Genomic DNA, 19023 nt, shown 5'->3' on the forward strand with positions numbered 1-19023 from the left:
TGAACCCAGTTCCTTATCGAGTCGAGCTCGAGCTCAATAAACGAGCTCGACAAGTAAACGAGCCAAGCTTGAGCTTAGCAAAGCTCGGCTCGATTCGGCTTATTTGCAACCCTAGTGTAAGTTGATAGGAACGGTGGGTGGTAGGTGTGTTTGCCTTGATGATCAATAGGGATAACTAATGGTGAAGAATTTGTAAAGAAAAAAAGAAAAAAAGAGAAAGAAAGAGGGATATTTTTATCAAACGAAACTTATATTCCATGTTTTTTCATTTAAGTCTCGTTTGTCAATTATATACTTTAATTAAAAAGTCAAAAAATCACTATAAATTGTTATATCATTCTCTCTTCTTTTTTGTATATTTTTTTTTGTAAAAAGTCAAAAAATTAATAAAATAATATGTTCTCAAATGAGACCTTAATGTAGGAAAAACTATCACTTAGGCCCCGTTTGGGGACTTACTTTTTTAGCCCATTAACCAAAAAGTTACTAAATTAGCCAAAAAGTCAACAACTCATACCAAAAAGTCAAAGATTCTCTTTTCTCTCTACTTTTTGCACATCTTTTCGTAATTAGCCAAAAAGTCATCCCAAACATACAAGTTTTTTTTACCTACCTTTTTAGCCAAATAGCCAAAAAATTACTAAATTAGTCTGTTCCCAAACGAGGCCTAAGTGATATTTTTATAAAATTATTACACGTTCATAAAAAATATTTTAATTTTAATTATTAATACTATAAAATTTATATTGATTTGAAATTTCTCATGTCAAATTTTTTTTAAAAAATCCATCAAAATAAAATTAAAATTTTCAATTCATCATCACTTATTTTAATATTTTTTTCAAGAAAATATTTGAGAAGTAACAGTGCCACATTTGTGGACAAGAGTCAGGAGAGATGATTACAAGAATGAACGAAATAGGAAGATATATCAAGAAAATCAAGAAGAAAATCAAGAAAAAATAAAAAAACCTTAGCCAAAAGCCTTATCGCACGTAATTTGACAGGCAGAGAAACAGCCACACAAGCCTCCAACGCGAGAGAGGAGAGAGAGTGTTTCCAAAATCCAAATATGTCACCACCTTCCCGGCCCATCCTCCCACAAACACTCTCCACAGCCACACGGTGCCTCTCTCTCTCTCTCTCTCTCTCTCTCTCTATAAACACAGAACTAACATCAACTAGAACACAGTTGGATATCCCATATAATTTTGTGTATATAATCCACTGACTGATGAGAAGAACCGAATTCCCAAATTCCCAGAGGTAAGGTTTTCTATCTGGACAATCTGGGTCTCTCTCGCTTTTCTATATCCATTTTTATAGGTTATTATTCTGTGCTAAAATTTGGGTTTTTATCCAAAACCCACAAATTTGTACTACTGTTTTTCCATCCTTGAGAAAATTGTCATTTGTGGGTTTCAAACCAATTCTTGTTTTGTTGCATCTTCCAAGTGTTTGTTTGTTGGACCTCTATTTAAGATTTTCATATACAAATTGTTAGAGAAAAAGTAGCTACAAAAAGAGAGTTTGAGACTAGTAATACATTGCAAGTATATATACGTTGCTACATTAAGGTTTGGGTCTTCAATACTCTATTTGTTGTGGGTTAATTCTGATGGTGGAGGACATATAGTTGTAACCATATGGCTTCTCTGGCTTCCCTGGTGAGTTTGGGAAGTGGGAGTGCGAGTGCAAGTTCATCCGGGCATTTTGAATCCCTTTCACTAGGTCAAAGACTTTCTCTTTCTAAAAATGTTAGTTGTTTTCGCAAAATTTGGGGTGGGAAGAGATGGAGGTATGTGGGGGTTTGTAGATATTCGGTAACAACTGATTACATAGCTGAGCAAGGGACTTCAGTGTCCCCTGATTCGACATTTAGAGGAAGTAAAGAAAATGATGGTGATCTTGTTCTCAAGGCGGCCCCAAAGCCGGTGTTGAAGCCTGAGCCCAAGGCTGAATCTCCTTTGAAGGTTAACTCCGGAAACTCAGTGACTTGGGACGACTCGAAACTTAGTGGTGATTCTGACAATGAAAAGTTAAAGGATGATGAAGAAGAAAGAAATAAGGTGATCGAGTCACTGGGAGAGGTATTGGAGAAGGCAGAGAAATTAGAAACTAGTAAAAGAGCCGGTGTATCAATTAATAAAACACCGACAAATACAACTACTGACCAAAGAAATGGAAAACCAATTGATTCGTCAGCTGGTCGTAAGCCTAATAAGACTTCAAAGAGTGTGTGGCGGAAGGGGAACCCAGTGGCTAGTGTACAAAAAATTGTCAAGGAGCCTCCTAAAATAGAGAAGGCTCAGAAACAGGAACCAAAGTTAGAGGGAGTGAATAAGGTTGAGCCTCAGCCTGTTGCTCCTCTAAGACCCCCTCAACCACCTCCAAGGGTTCAGCCGAAATTACAAGCAAAACCTTCTGCAGCTCCACCACCACCACCACCACCACCTGTGGTAAAGAAACCTGCTATCTTGAAGGATGTGGGGGCGGCTCCAAAGCCCTTAACTACGGTTGGAGCTGACTCAGCTGTAAAAGTTAAAGAACATAAACCAATATTGGTTGACAAGTTTGCATCAAAGAAGCCGGTGGTTGATCCTTTGATTGCTGCAGCAGTATTAGCACCTCCAAAACCTGCGAAGGGCCCTGCTCCCGTAAAGTTTAGGGAGGAGTTTCGAAAGAAAAGTGGTCCATCGGGTGGATCACGAAGGCGTATGGTTAACGATGCCGAGATTCATGATGAGGAGACCTCCGAACTTGATGTTGCAATTCGGGGTGCTGCTACAGCAAGAAAGGGAAGGAAATGGAGTAAGGCGAGTCGGAAGGCAGCTAGACTCATGGCAGCTAAAGAAGCTGCTCCTGTTAAAGTAGAACTTTTGGAGGTTGGTGAAGATGGTATGACGACCGAGGAGTTAGCCTACAATTTGGCAATCAGTGAAGGTGAAATTCTTGGTTTTCTATACTCGAAGGGGATTAAACCTGATGGGGTGCAGACTATTGACAAAGACATGGTGAAGATGATATGTAAAGAGTATGAGGTGGAAATCATAGATGTTGCCCCCACTAGAGTGGAGGAAATGGCAAGAAAGAAGGAAATTCTTGATGAAGATGACCTCGACAGTCTGGAAGACAGACCTCCTGTCCTTACTATAATGGGTCATGTGGACCATGGGAAGGTAAGAAAAAAAAATGTCTTTTTTTTTTTTTTTTTTTTCTCCTAGTACATTTTTCTTCTTTTTCTTATTCATGCCCCGCTTACGTACATAAAAGACTACTTATTTAAGTTTCTGATAGCAAGATTTAACTAATTTTTTGTTGGTGTTGTCAACTTGGCAGACAACTCTACTGGATTATATTCGGAAGAGCAAGGTATATCCGGAAGCTTAATTGTCTTGTGCTTTATTTCAATTTACTGGCAACTGATGCCCATAGTTGATTTAAGGTTTTAAGACTGTTACTTTAAAATGTTTGATTTAAGGTTTCTGACTTTCTGGTACCTGCATTACATAATTCTGAGTTAGATTGGTATCAAGGCACACACTGTTCATCTGGAAATTACCATACAAGATATGAGCCTGACTGCTAGATAGTACAGGTAACTGCTTCTGAAGCTGGTGGGATCACACAAGGAATTGGGGCGTATAGGGTGTCGGTACCTATTGATGGAAAGTCACAACAATGTGTTTTTCTTGATACTCCTGGACATCAGGTAAACTCTTTGGACATTTTGTCGTTCTAACTTTGGGTTTCTTTGCCAGAAATGTGTAGCTCTTTCCATGTGTCTCCTTTATATTGGATGATCTTTGGGTTTCTTAATCCCTTTTTGAGGATCTGATTACCTTTGGGTTTTTTCCCTCATCTGTGAACAACAGTTTGCTCACTTTGTCCTTCCAATAGATAATATCTGTTATTATCCACTCCTGTAGGCATTTGGGGCAATGAGAGCTCGTGGAGCGAGGGTGACAGACATCGCTATCATTGTAGTGGCTGCGGATGATGGTATCTGTCCTCAAACAAATGAGGCCATAGCTCATGCCAAAGCAGCTGGTGTACCTATTGTGATTGCCGTAAATAAGGTATCCTAGGTGTACTGCCACCTGGCTGTGCTTACACATCACTTAATGTTCAGTGTCACAATGTTGGCTTCAAAAGTAGCGGACTGTCAGTTTTATGTCTTCACCATTGCAGATAGATAAGGATGGAGCTAATCCAGAGCGTGTGATGCAAGAGCTTGCTTCAATCGGTTTAATGCCAGAAAATTGGGGTGGTGACGTCCCAGTGGTTCAGGTGTCTATACTACAGCATGGGAAATGTATTTTCCATCTTTAAGTAACGTTTTATACTTTTTTCGGTGGTGTTTATTGTTTTGCTGCTGTCCTTTAACAGATCAGTGCTCTTAAAGGGGAGAACGTGGATGAGTTGCTGGAAACTGTTATGCTGGTTGCAGAGGTAAGTTACATTCTATTAAAATGTGCCTACTTTCTAGCTGTTCTAGCTGTGCATGAATCTACTTGTTCTTTTTTCCTTTCCTAAATTAGTAATTGTGTGTGTATTGTTATTTGTACTATAGTTTATGATTCATATGAAAGCCCATGTCCATACCCACGTACAGTTTCTCCATGGTAAGGACTCCACTTAATGGAGATAATAAGTAATATAAATGGTTTAATGATGAGTCTGTAGACATTTGAAAATGCAAGCATAATTCCTCTTTTTGCCATTCGTGGAAATTCCTGCAAATACAATACTATTTAAATTATTTTCCTTTCTGGTAAATTCTCTTTAATGAACAACTTATGTAAGATGCTCCAGAAGTTGACCTACCAAAGAAAAAAATGCTCCCAAATTTGATCTTATCTTATATTAGTGAAGAACTTTGGTTTGTGGTTATCTGTATGATACATATGCTTTTGCTAAGGAGGATAAGTCACAAAATTTCTGGGAATTCGTATTACTAATAAAGTAATAAATAATATTCTTGTAATTACCTGTTATTCATGACAAATGTTATAATAAGTGGCTTGCTGTTGCAAAATAGTGTGAGCAATATTTTGATTTTCTGTCTTGTCAATTCTTTCTTGATTTGTTTCAGTATCAAAGATGTTTTATCAACAATTTCTTAGGTTGATTCATGAAAAAATTGTGTATTAATTCTTGGAATTTTAATGATAATCAGTTTGTTTTTCTTGCTTCTTAGCGTCTGCTTTCCATGTATCTAACTTTCTGTGCTGTTTGTAATTGAAGTTGCAAGATTTGAAGGCTAATCCTTATAGAAGTGCAAAGGGCACAGTAATTGAGGCAGGTCTTCATAAATCTAAAGGACCAGTAGCTACATTCATTGTGCAGAATGGCACCCTTAAAAGAGGAGATGTAGTTGTTTGTGGTGAAGCCTTTGGAAAGGTTTGCAAATAAGAACTAGCTTTAGGAAACTTTTTTTAAGCTAGAAGTCATTGTTTAATGTACTAAAAAAAAATGGTGCACTAGAGTTGGTTTTATTTTGGTACCCATCTTTGAAAAACTTGACCTTTCATTTCCATTTTCAGGTTCGGGCTATATTTGATGATCAGGGAAATCGTGTTGATGAAGCTGGACCATCTATACCTGTACAGGTTCGTAGTTCTTTTAACTTTTTGCTAGTTTGTTGCTATTTGTGTAGTTAATTTATTTAGTATAAGTATTACCTTTTCATGTTACCTTTTCATGTTATATCTAATTACAGAGCAATAGCTTGGTTGAACATGGCAATGTTTGTGGCATTCCTTGTAGGATAAGTATTAAGAATCTAAGTTCCTAGCTTGATTTCCAAAAGTGGCTCTTGCAATTGTAAAACGGCTATACTATTAAGGGAGGGTTGTATAACTTGACCACCTGATTTTGGTGATGAGTTTTCTTAATTTTCCCTACTTGAGAGTCATAATAATTGCTGCTTAATTAATATGTAAGCTACTCTGCTTTCTCTGTATGAGGCTACATGATTTGAAAAGGTTCTAGTAAGTATTATACTGTTTTTTTGAACATGAAAATTTGAATTTGCCATCTTAGAATGGAATCAGTAGGCCTTGTTTGAGATAAACTAAAAAAGTCAAAAAGTTAAAAAGTCTATACTATTCAATGATAGCTTGCGGGGGCAGCCACTAGGGCAAAATTATTATTTTGCCCTTTGAATTCAACTACCCAAAAAGTCAAAAAATTAAAAGTAAAAAATTCAAAAAGGTAAAATGGTCATTTTGATTTTACTACAATATTTTATTATACATCTTTTCGTAAAAAGTCAAACAGTTATCCCAAACATCCATCTTTTTTTTTTTTCCTACTTTTTTTAACCAAAAAGTCAAAAAGTGCACTTATATAGTATATCCCAAACAACTACTAATCTAGTTCCAGCTAGGGATGGCAATTTAAACCCGGCCCGACGGGGACCCGATCCCCCAACCCCGAGTTGAGCAGTTTTTCCCCGAAAAATATCACCGACGGGGAGGGGACGGTATTCAAAAATTAATCCCTGATCAATTTCGGGCCGGGGACGGGGATTAGTGTTTCAGCCCCATCCCCGGCCCCGTCCCCGTCCCCGGCCCCGTTTCCCCGATGTAATATTACTATTATACCCCGTTTCCCCCAGTCTCTCTTTTTCTCTCTCCTCGCGCCGATCTCCTCCTCTCCCTGCCGATCTCTCGTCGATAGCCCTCCTCTCTCTCTCCCGGCCGATCTTCCTTCTCTACCCGCCGATCTCCCGCCTCCTCTTCCTCAGTTCTACTGCTGATCGAGACCCCCCCTCCTCTCCAAACTCTGCCGCAAGCACAGCGCTAAGAGTCTGGCCACGGCGGCTCTGTTGAGGCTGATGAGGAAGAGATGTTCGGCTGCCATTGTTGACACTCGTGTGCTTGTTCTTGACCCCTCTCTCTCTCTCTCTCTCTCTCTCTCTCTCTCTCTCTCTCTCTCTCTCTCTCTCTCTCTCTCTCTCTCTCTCTCTCTCTCTCTGTGTGAATGTTTCAAATTTTTTATTTTTTATACATGTGCTAGATGAGTGAAATGAAGATTATTGGTATATGATGTCATGGTATATAGATGAGTGATCTGTGAATGTATACTTCTTTGCACTATTTTTTTTTTTTTTGATCGGATCGTTCTTTGCACTATTGATATATGATTTGCACTATTGATCTGTGAATGTTGAAACAGATTTCGATCGGGGGAGTTTCGGGGTCGGGGAAACCCGATCCCCGTTGGGGCCGGGGATGGGGACAGTCATAGGCTCCCCGTCGGGGATCGGGGCCGGGGCCGGGGACATTTTCGCCATCGGGGATCGGGGACGGGGAGGGTGATCCCCGGCCCCGCCCCGCCCCGTTGCCATTCCTAGTTCCAGCTGTATATGGTTGGCTGTGTGAATTATGTTTCACAATTTTGCATCTACAAGACAATAATGGCTTTGAACCCTTTCGGAACCACATTTGTGCAATTTTCCCCTTTTATTCCTGTTAGGCTATTACACATCACAACTACGACTGGAGTGTCTTGAGGGATAATCTTGACATGCTATAATCTAAAGTAATACATAGGTAAGAAGATTGGGTAACTGAGCATACATGGTTATGAATTTTATTGCAATTTGATCTAGCTGAAAACTTCTATCATATATTTGGTGTTAGAAAGGCTGAGTTTTGCATAGTCTACCAGATGATTGGATGCATTTATGTATCATCTAATAAAAAGTTATAAGCTATGCCCTGATGGTTGGATGCATTTATGTTCATCTAATAATCCCCATCCCAACCTGAAGCGGGTTGTGTGTGTCGAATGAGTTTCCTGCTTTAGTGTGCATTTATGTATCATCTCATAAAAAGTTATAAGCTACGGCCTGATGTCACTGATGGTTGGATGCATTTATGTTTATCTCATAATCCCCAACCTAACCTGAAGCGGGATGTGTGTGCTGAATGAGTTTCTTGCTTTAGTGTGATAATCACATTCTACCCTTGTAAATATCGCCTATTTTAGGTGCCCCAAACAGTTGAATAAAAGAGAACTGGATCAGTTTTTTTTCCCTTCTATTTTCTTGCTATCTAAACATGGCCTTTGATGTTCCTTTACAATCCCTCCCCATCCCCACCCTGACATATAGTAAGGAGCGGAAAGAGTTTTGTAGGGTCCTTAAGGTCTTGTGGAGTTCTTTCCTTGCAGTTTGTAACGTGTGTTAGGGTCCTTGTCCTTGTAATGCAGAGGTAGCAAACCTTTTATATCAAAAGATCCATAACATAGTGAACTGTTCTGACCATTTAAAAAAAAAAAAAAAAAAAATTAACTGTTCTAAATATTTATATTCAACAGGAATAGTACTCAAGATAAACCAAATAAACCAAACCAAACTAAGTCTTGTGTACCAATCAGCTGGGAATGGTACTCTAGAATTTAGATAGGTGCATGTTAATACAACATAATACTCTTTTTTTTTTTGTGTTGTTCATTTAGTTTGATTAAATTGTTCTATTACTTGTCTAAATGCACTGTACTTAGTTTGATTAAGTTGTATTATTAGAATTGTAAGCCATACTACAAACTCATGTACTTTGACGAAATTACTCTGATATTTTATCAATATGATGTTGATGGTTCTGTAACAAGATGGCATGCTGTGATCTGTGTTACATGGACTCTTCTATTTCTCCCACAATACCCGTGTCCACCGGATATGACATGGATAAGGGTGTGGGATATGTGTCCGACGCTCGTACCCAATTTAGACACTCAGATCCTTTAATTTGTGACAATATATGAAGAAAAAGAAACTTGCATTTGTTAGTAAAGCAATATTTTTAGGCTCCCACATGAATTAGATATAGAAATTTCATATTTGTTTCTAAATCATATTTAATTTCTAATATATTTCTACATAATTTAAATCATCTCATCCGAGAATATTATATAATATGCAATATATATGTACATATGACGTGTCCCCGTATCCATATACAATTTTGGATACATACCCCAAGATCCTAAGATTTAAATTTATGAAGGTCTGACGCTTGGATACACACCCGCACCCGACACTCGCACCCGAGTCCATGTAACATAGGCTGTGATTGGTAATTGGTTAAATAAACAAGAAGTCGTAACAGCAGAGACATATGCTCCAAAAGTATCTTCAAAAACCAGCATAGTGGCCATTTGAACTCATTCTTTGTTGAAGTTGCTTTCTCAATTACCACAAAGTTGTCAAAAGAGGAAATCTTTTATTTTCTTTTTTGGTTTTTCATGTTATATTATTCTTGTGTTTGAGCTTTGAAGTATTACTTATACATATCTGTTGTGTAATTTATAGGTCATTGGATTGAATAATGTTCCAATTGCTGGTGATGAATTCGAGGTTGTTAGCTCCCTTGATGTTGCACGTGAAAAGGCAGAGACGCGCGCAGTGTCATTGCGAGATGAACGTTTATCAGCCAAGGCTGGTGATGGGAAGGTTACACTTTCTTCATTAGCTTCTGCAGTTTCATCAGGAGTACAGTCTGGATTAGACTTGCACCAGTTGAATATCATTATGAAGGTTGATCTTCAGGTATGCTTTTTTCCCCCTCTCCCTCTCTCTCTCTCTCTCTCTCTCTCTCTCTCTCTCACACACACACACACACACACACACACACACACACACACACACACACATTTTTTTCCTTGCTAGGATAGAATGATAATGATCTACAGATTATAGTAAACATAACTTTTGGAAAATAACATACACTACATTTTCTGACCGACATATACAAATTTGTGCAATTTAACTACAAAATTTATGGAAATTTTACTTGTCTAACCTTTTTAGAAAACTTTATCAGTTGAGACCTGGCAGGAATCTAGCAGTTTATAAGTAATATAGTTACCCAGTGCAACATTATTAATGTCCATTTATTGTTGATGGAAATATATAAACATTTCTTGTATCATGTCATAGTGCTTCAATATAATTTAATTAATTGTTCGTCAATTTGAAATCTCTTACTTGTGAGTAGGGATCTATAGAGGCTGTAAGGCAAGCCCTGCAGGTGCTCCCACAAGGTAATGTCACTTTGAAGTTCCTCTTGCAAGCAACTGGGGATATAAGCACCAGCGATGTTGATCTTGCGGTTGCAAGTAAAGCCATTATTTTGGGATTTAATGTCAAAACACCTGGTTCTGTTAAGACCTATGCGGACAACAAAGGTGTAGAGATTCGGCTCTATAGAGTTATCTATGACCTTATTGATGACGTGCGAAATGCGATGGAGGGACTTCTGGATCCTGTCGAGGTTAGCCATATTCACATCTAATTGGCTTTGATTGTTTCATCTCAAATTTTCTGGAAATGCGTTGGAGAAATTACCTGTGTGGTAGAGAATATATATCCGATCATGTTACTGGTACACTTAGGAGTCCAAATTTACTTTGCAACTTGATGTAGCATCTTTATCATGGGTATTTCATTTAAGATATTCATGCAATATGTTAATATATTAGAGAATATTAAAAAGAAAAAAAAGAAGTGGACATCTGTTTTTTTTGTTTTGTTTTGTTTTTTTTTTTACCAACACTCAAGATTCAAAATTGAGAGCTTTTGCATTTTTCTTGACAGGAACAAGTAACAATTGGTGCAGCAGAAGTCCGGGCCATATTTAGCAGTGGTAGTGGTCGTGTTGCTGGCTGCATGGTAACAGAGGGAAAAGTAGTAAAAGACTGTGGCATTCGGGTTCTGAGAAATGGGAAGACAGTATATGCCGGTGTCCTCAATTCTTTGAAACGGGTTAAAGAGATCGTGAAAGAGGTATGTATCTCTATCTCTTGCCTTCTTTCACTCATAACCACTTTTTTTTTTTTGGTTTATGATTTTGCCATATGCTCATGCATCTGTAATATTTTAGTACTTCAGCAAACGAGTACGCATATTAGGTCTTTTTCTTGTTGCAATATGTTTGAACTTGCTTGAAGCATGGTATCTGGTTCTTGATCATTTTCTTTTGGACTTATTGTTTGTTAATGGAAATGGGTTGGCATATAATGCAAGCGCCCAGCTTTTTTAAGTTCAAATGTATATCTGGAGCTTTTATGCTTATGGCACACAGATTATGACTTTTTTCACGAGAAGTAATTTGTCCTCTGGACAGGTAAATGCTGGACTAGAGTGTGGAATTGGGATGGACGACTTCAGTGATTGGGGGGAGGGAGATATTATTGAGGCTTTCAACACGGTGCAAAAGAAGCGGTCACTTGAAGAGGCATCAGCCACAATGACAGCTGCATTTGAGCGAGTGGGAATTGAACTATAACTGTGTCACTAGCGCATGAGTTTCACTGGGCTCTTGTCAATGTCTTTTGCATCATACAGAGATGAGGTATGATTCATTCCAAGAATTTTAACTAACTCAGTGGATGTGATATCGATGAGTAACCACCAAGCTCAACCTACCCCTGGTACCTGACACGGAGGATATTAGCAAACAGAGGGTTTGGTTCATTGTTGTAAGTTATTACGCTCTGTATATAGTGAAATATATCAGATTTCAGCTAGTTTCTGTAAAGGATAACAGAGGGACCGTTCATTTAAATGCTGAAGATTCAATGATGTTAACACTTGTACCAGTTACAACAACATACACGAAGAAATGTTAAAAAAGAAAATTTGTGATGCTCTAAATTAGATGCATCGTCTCTTAATCTATTCGATTCTTTTCATTGTGTATACGTCAACTATGTACAGATTTTGCTACAAGCATTGATATTCTCCACTAATCTGCAAAATCTACTATGGCATGAAAAAGAAACTTATTAGCATGGCTTCTAAATACTGTGATATATTTTTGGGCTGGAATGCATTTACAGTGGAAAATCCTTATTTTTTTCCCCCTCGTGTCAGAGAAGTTTTGGGGACATGAACATCCACTTGTGAAAAACTTTGAAGCCATAGATTGCCTCATTCTAAGTTAAAGGAACTCATCAGATTGTCCAGTTTATTTCACTGTGTTTGACATTCTACCAACATTTGTTATTCCGGTGAATCATCCCATCTCGACATGCTTTGGCCAGTTTGATTGTGGGCTGTCAGTGAATTGTTTGGTTGTATTTCGTTTTTTGATTTCATTTTTTTTTTTTTTGGGTGTGAAAACACAAGTTATTTGGTGAACTTCTTCTGAAACTGTTTTTGGAAAAAATTCTAAAAACAATCCTCTTTTTAGGAAACATTAAAAAAGTTGTCTAAAATTTGTTTTCATACAAAAATGAGAACGACAAGAAAACAATGGTTGTTTTAGAACTTCTTATTGTTTTTGTGTCTGAAAACATGAAAAATAAAAACAAAGAAAACAAAAACACAACTAAACAGGCCCTCAGTCTCTTGCGAGACTAAGTGACTGGGTTAGTCTGCTAAGATTCTCTTCCCTTGCTTTCTTAATGTTTCCTTTCTATTTGTTTCTCCTTTTGAGAAGTCGTTCAACTTTCGTTCTCAGGCCTCGTTTGAGGAGTAATTATTTTAGTCAAAAAATCAAAAAATTGTTAAATCACTCTCTCTAATTTTTTACATATTTTTTCGTAAAAATTCAAAAAGTTATCTCAATAGTTTGTTTTCAAACGAGGCCTCAATAAGTACTTTGAAATGCTATTTAACAGTTCAGTTAATTCTACTGTATGCTGTTGTTGCAAGAATGATGCTTTTTATACTTTTCATTTCACTGCTTAAAGAGCAAGTGCTTATTCTACAAAACGCAAGTGATTCTGCTTAAAACAATAAAACTTAATCACAACTGCTCAATCACCCTGCTCAAAAATGATGGTGAAGAGGGAGGTGAATACAAAACACATTTCTCTCCAAACTATCAATCATCACTGCCCCTAAAATGCAGGCTGTGAAGATTCAACTCGACACCAGAACCTAAAAAAACTGACATACTAAATTGTGAGTTGCTGAGACTGAACTAGAGCATTGCAATTACAAGCGCCCCAGTTCTTTATTTCATGAGTAGAGGGAGGCATTTTTATTTTTTGGAGGTTGAAATGACACGGGTTGGGCAAGATGATGGGGAGGAAGAAAAGCAGAACTGTCAAAAGATTTATTATCTCCAAATAGTGAGAATTGGCAAAGGAATGAAATAAGGCCGACTAGGAAAAGAAGAGAGAAGAGAAGGCATCTCTACGAGCAGCCACAAAGGCCAGCCCATGCATTAAGAGAGACTTCACGATATGTCTCCCGACGTAATGACCTTCCAAAGGTGGACGAAAGGCTTACATCGGTGCAAAAGTCCCTCTCTTCCTCATCAATAGTGTCAAGCATCTTTGTCAGTGGGCGCTTTGTGACAGAGATTAGTTTTGGAGGTGCAACTTCTGTCACAAACCTCGCTTTTGGTTCCTTGGCCATTGTACCTTTCTTGAGGAATGAGAAGGGAAATTTGGAGAGGTGTAGCAGAGAATGGCACTTCTGAGGCTAATTTATAGGGATGGGTTGCAGATAAATTTGTCTCTCATCTTTGTTTCATTCTGTAAAAATTTTCCGTGCACTTAGACATTTTGTGAAATTAAACATCAAACCGTACCGCCCTTACCTTTTGTATTAATTGCATTACATTTGTCATCTTTTTACCTAAGAAAAAGACTAGACTATGAGAACCATGAGCCCCTGTGCCACATGCCATGGCTTTCTTAGAGAGGGGGGGACCAGAAATCTTTGATAAGATTTCCTTCTTATCCATGGTGGTTTTCTTTTATGATCCTCAAGAGGTGTTGAGTGAATGGCGTAGCGACATTTCACCACCCAACAAGTATGCCTCGCTCTACTCACCATCAGACGTTCATTTTTGTTTGCTTTCACCGCCATTGAAGCAATCAAGTCATGTTAAAGTATGCTTAGTGTACTAAGCTCATATTATTGGGTACATTTTTTTTTAATTTTAAAGTTATCAATAAAAGTTTGATATATTATATTCTGTTATATATTCAACACCGCTCTCATTTCCATCATAAATACTTGCCACATTTGTTTTAAAAATAAAAAATGTCTTACCAATCACTAAGGCAATAACATTCACTGTGTTTTGGTGCCGTATGCTATCAGTAAAATGGGAAGTTTCCATGGCAGGACCATCAGAATGTGGCTAGAGCATCGATTTCATTTTCGCCACGGGACTTGATGTAGAGGAGGGGACCAAATTAGTACTCCATAGTTGTAACTTTCAATTGAATTGTCATTCTTTTGCTCAAAAATATCAGAAATTTGAGTTATATGGATATAAAGAAGAAATGCTGTTACGTTTTTTTACAGGAACAATCTAGCTATATCTCATTATCCAGAAAATGTCGCAAGGTCTCCACGTGTCAAACATTTTTTGGGTAGCAAATCTATTAGGGACTTACAGGGCCGGCCTTGAGATTTATGGAGTCTTAGGCGGGTTTTGAAAGTGAGTCCTCTTACATATATTTTTTTATAAAAAAATTGCAGATAAAATAATAAGTTACCAATAATTTTTTTATTATTTAGTAGTTACAAAAAGTTTCCCTACACGTAATTATTAAAATTTATTTTCATATATTAAGATATGAAAAAAATCATTACAAAGACTCAAAAAAGATAAAATAGCGTCTTGTTATTTTATAGTTTAGCAATAATCAACACAAACAATATAATTTACTGATATCTGATAACGAAATGATTATGTTATTGTAATATGATATCTGAAAACAAAATCATAATTCACACAAATCACAATCTACTAATTATTTGATAGCAAAACACAAATTATTAGAAAAAAAATGGGAAAAAAAATAAAGGCAAAATTATTCAATTAAATTATGAGAAAGATAGAGGGAAAAAAAATTAGGGCAAACAAAATTAAGGAAAAGAAATTAGGGTAAAATTATTAAATTATAATATGATAAAGAGAGATGGCAAAAAAATTGAGATAAAGTTATTTATTCTATTAAAATCTTGACATTAGACTCTATTTGTACTCATTATATTATATATATTTGTTTGAACTAATTATATAAAATTTTAATTGGACCTAACAATGATTATATATATATATATATTTAATTTGGCCCAATATATATTTTTTTTTGAGCAACCTTTTAGACTAGGCCTTAATGTCACGATCCAAACCCGCCCCTATGGGTTTAGCATTGCAACCGGCCAGTAATTCGTGATTACCAAAGGCTTGCTTAACAGTAATGACAGCAATACAGAGTAAGGGGCTGGCAGAAGCCAAACAGTAATAAAAATATGTCCAATGAGCTGAGAAAATCTGAATGCAAAAAGCATGTTATGAACGAGCCACATTTATAACCAAAACATATATACATACATCATATACGCAAACTTCCAGGTTAGGGACCAAATCCCTACACCATAACTGTACAGTCAAGTCTTATTTAGTCAATACAAAACGGAGACAAAATGGGGAATCTAAAACACCCCAAAACAGCCGTAGCTTGAACGAACTCAGAACCTCGAAGTGAGGCACAATGATTGGCTCGACAAAACGAGAGCTTAACTTGACGCTCCTAGCTTCGGTCCGGTGCCTGGACACCTACATATAAATATAGACAGTAAGCTAAAGTCTAGTGAATAACAAATGCGTAAAGGAGTTAAGAATGAATGTCCTTTCATTGATTAAAACAGTCATTTGCATCAGTAAATCAGTTATTCAATCAGCAGCTCATATTTTATGCCATATCAGTCATTTAGAAATCATAACAGTCATATGTGATACGTCTAATAGCAAAACAGTACAGTAGGTCTTAATAGACAGAACAGTCAGTTGATGGCCATCATAACAGTAAACGGTAGTAGTTTCAACATTGGAACTGATAGAGATCTTTGTAACAGTAGCAGTAACAGTACAGTACAGTAACAGTAAGTTGCTATGGATGCCACGAGTATGGTTTACAAATAGGACAAATATTCATTCAGTAAACAATGCCATTTCAGAAAGTAGTATGATCAATCGTTCAGAAATAATTATAATTGAACGTATCTTTACAACATTGTTACTCAGAGAGCACTGGGCTACAGACAAGCTAGTCAGCGTCCTCGGGTGCCAACCATACACAGTTGCAGAACGAACACACACACACACAAAGGCCCCGTTTGGGGACTTACCTTTTTAGCCAAAAAGTTACCTTTTTAGCCAAAAAGCCAACAACTCATACCAAAAAATTAAAGATTCTCTTTTCTCTCTATTTTTTGCACATCTTTTCGTAATTAGCCAAAAAGTCATCCCAAACATATAAGTTTTTTTTATCTATTTTTTTAGCCAAATAACCAAAAAGTTACTAAATTAGCCTGTTCCCAAACGAGGTCTAAGTTACACACTTGGGATTAATAACTTAGCCCCTTAACTTGACTCGGTATGGTTCTATAACATTATCCTCGTTAAGATACCTTAAACTTGGCCTAGGAATGCCTAGGATGGAATGAGGATGCAAAGATGTACTTTAAAGCACTTTTCAAAATTTGCTGAAAACAGGGGTCTCGTTCGAGCGTGGCTTTATTCGCTCAAACGAGCTTACCAAAACAGAGGGTTCGCTCGAGCGTAGACTCCCTCGCTCGAGCGGTCTGTAAAAATGCAAAAAGTATTGGTTGTTGAAATTCCGCTTGATGCTCACTCGAGCGTGAGACACAGTTCTTCGCTCGAGCGCAGGTCTCGTCGCTCGAGCGTGCTTCTGCGTCCACAAAAACCTGAGAGCTTGCAATCTACGCTCGAGCCAGCATTCCGTCGCTCGAGCGGAATTCAGAAAACAAAGGTGCTCGCTCAAGCGTGGAATCCTTCGCTCGAGCGAGGAAGCCAAAATCTGGGTTTTCCAGATTTGCCTCCAAAGCTCAAACCAAGAACAAAACTTATCAAAACTCAACCTTTTGGGCCAATTTTATGGGAAACACTTGAAAACCCATACTACAACATGTTTTGAAGATCATTTTTATAAAATCAAGCCTAAAGGTAAGCCAATTAAACACCAATTCAAAGAAACTTGAAAAAACAATGCAAGAACATAACATACATGAATTCTTATGAATTCCAATGCTTCAAAACATGATCAAATGCAAGATTGAGCTCAAAATTATGGTGAATTCATGGACTACAACCAAAATATGAACATGCTTGTGGAAATTCTCATGTAAATGATCTCAAAACTTAATGATATGGACATGCATGCACACATTGTTTCTCAATTCAACTCTCTAGGCTATAACTTAACTCTAATCTCCAATCTTTCCATGAACCATGTAACAAACAACTCAAATTCATGTTCAAGAGGGTGAGTTTCCTACCTTAGGTCTTGAATTCCAAGTATGTTGGTTCAATTTTGCAAATCGCATTCAATTCCTCTTATTTTTCAAGCAACTCTTGATGAAATCAAGTTTTTCTCCTACTCTCCCTCTCTCTCTCTCGGTTTTGGTCTTGGAGGTGGATGAGATGATGTATCAAATGCAAGAATTAAGTCTCAAACAATGTTTTTAACAAAGTGGCCCACTACAATGGCAAGAATGTAATAAACTCAAACTAATGTAATATAACCTCATTTATTCTAATTTAATCATTCCAAATTGAATTTTAATGAAACCTACCATAAAATTATATAAATAATTTTTGGGAAAAATTGGGCCGAGCTGTGAGTTGGGCTTTGTGGCCCAAAGTACGAAGGACTGAGTAAAAAGGCCGTAATGATTACTCTGGCCTAATAAAAATGTAAAAGTTTACTCCGGCCCAGGAGAGGCAAGGTTACTCCGGCCTAGGAAAGACAAAGTTACTCCGACCAGGGAGGTAAAGTTGCTTCGGCTCAGGGACTGTAAAGATACTTCGGTCCAGAACGATTTGGAGTTATGCCGGTCTTGGAGTCATACCGGCCGAAAATCATTGGTTCGGTCTAAGCCCGTACCATGGGTTCTACATGGAAAGCCGAGATAAGAAAGGGTAAACGTAAGAACCGAACTAAGAATAGTTCGGCCTACGCAGTGGCTCTGCATAGCCAAGCTTATTTCGGTCATATCGTAGTTCGGCCAAAGTAAAAACCATCCCACTTGGTTGAAGCAGTGGGGGGAGGGTGTAAAAGGATAAGCATTATCCTTAGGGAGTATGAATCCTAGGAGGACTCTGCATGGAGGAATAGAAGTCCTACTAGGATTGTGCCATTCGAAACATATAAAAGCTCACAAACATCACCTTGGAAGAGGTAACAGAACACAACACAATTTTGCTTTTTGAGAACATAGAGCTTTGTCTATTTGTCAAGCCCACTGACTTAGGCATCGGAGAGGTTTCCGGCACACACCCGCCGGCTAGCTCACGTTTGTGTTTTCAGGTGATAAAGCGACGTCGTACGGAGGAGCGTGAACTTGGTCAACAGGATTATACGAGGAGAATTATTTCTTCCCCGTACAATTGGCGCCGTCTGTGGGAAAAACTGAGAGAACAAAACCTCTTGACTAAGCTTCTCCCTTTCTCATTCAATGGCACACATTGAAGACTTGCCGCAGTCCGCCGTCGACGGACTAACTCCAGAAGGGGGCGCAAGGCGTGAAGGATTACCTTTTGTCCCTCCCATGGCGGACTTGGAGCCCCAAAGACATACCTCCAGGAGGGATGCTAGGGGGAGACGGACTCACAGCCCCCATCGCTCTCATTCACAAAGTCCAGACAGGCAAAGACGGAGGATTGACCCTCAAGTTCTGGAAGACCGCGTAAAAGAACAAGATGAATTAATAAGAAAGATGGCGGCGGACATAGAGGCCTTGAAACGCCAGATGAAGAAAAAAGAAGTGGCGACAGGAGAGGGGCGCAAAAACAAGACGCCCCATCGCCACTTAGAAAATCGTAGTAGGAATACTACACCCTCGCAAGGAGAGAGCAGAAACCTCAGGACAGGCGACACTCAATCCTTTTCTTCCAGAACTCGTCACTCCAGGTCTGAGAGGATGAGATCTGAGAGATCATACACTAAAGGGAGCACGTATTGGCCCTCGCACTCGCACCAAACCAGATCTAGACAGACAGAATTACCCAGATCATC

At 38.1% G+C, this 19023-nt stretch overlaps 1 protein-coding gene across 1 annotated transcript; it reads left to right on the forward strand.

Moving 5' to 3' along the window:
• Positions 1-883: 883 nt before the first annotated feature.
• Positions 884-11703, forward strand: LOC114298739 (translation initiation factor IF-2, chloroplastic-like). Its single transcript, XM_082884082.1, has 12 exons — positions 884-3179; positions 3340-3372; positions 3599-3712; positions 3930-4079; positions 4192-4290; positions 4390-4452; positions 5248-5403; positions 5547-5612; positions 9323-9559; positions 10008-10283; positions 10607-10795; positions 11136-11703. The coding sequence occupies exons 1-12, from the start codon at positions 1647-1649 to the stop codon at positions 11295-11297; spliced, it is 3078 nt and encodes a 1025-aa protein (XP_082740208.1). The 5' UTR covers positions 884-1646; the 3' UTR covers positions 11298-11703.
• Positions 11704-19023: the final 7320 nt, after the last annotated feature.

The sequence above is a fragment of the Camellia sinensis genome, chromosome 8 (genome assembly GCF_055761805.1).
Source record: "Camellia sinensis isolate YWXY chromosome 8, ASM5576180v1, whole genome shotgun sequence".
NCBI classification, from domain to species: domain Eukaryota; kingdom Viridiplantae; phylum Streptophyta; class Magnoliopsida; order Ericales; family Theaceae; genus Camellia; species Camellia sinensis.

What these genes read in the sequence shown, in the direction of transcription:
- LOC114298739 (XM_082884082.1), top strand. Translation starts at nt 1,647, where the DNA reads ATGGCTTCTCTGGCTTCCCTGGTGAGTTTGGGAAGTGGGAGTGCGAGT. An exon ending in GTCATGTGGACCATGGGAAG is followed by an intron (nt 3,180 to 3,339) that starts GTAAGAAAAAAA and finishes TCAACTTGGCAG; the next exon opens with ACAACTCTACTGGATTATAT. An exon ending in GTGACGTCCCAGTGGTTCAG is followed by an intron (nt 4,291 to 4,389) that starts GTGTCTATACTA and finishes GTCCTTTAACAG; the next exon opens with ATCAGTGCTCTTAAAGGGGA.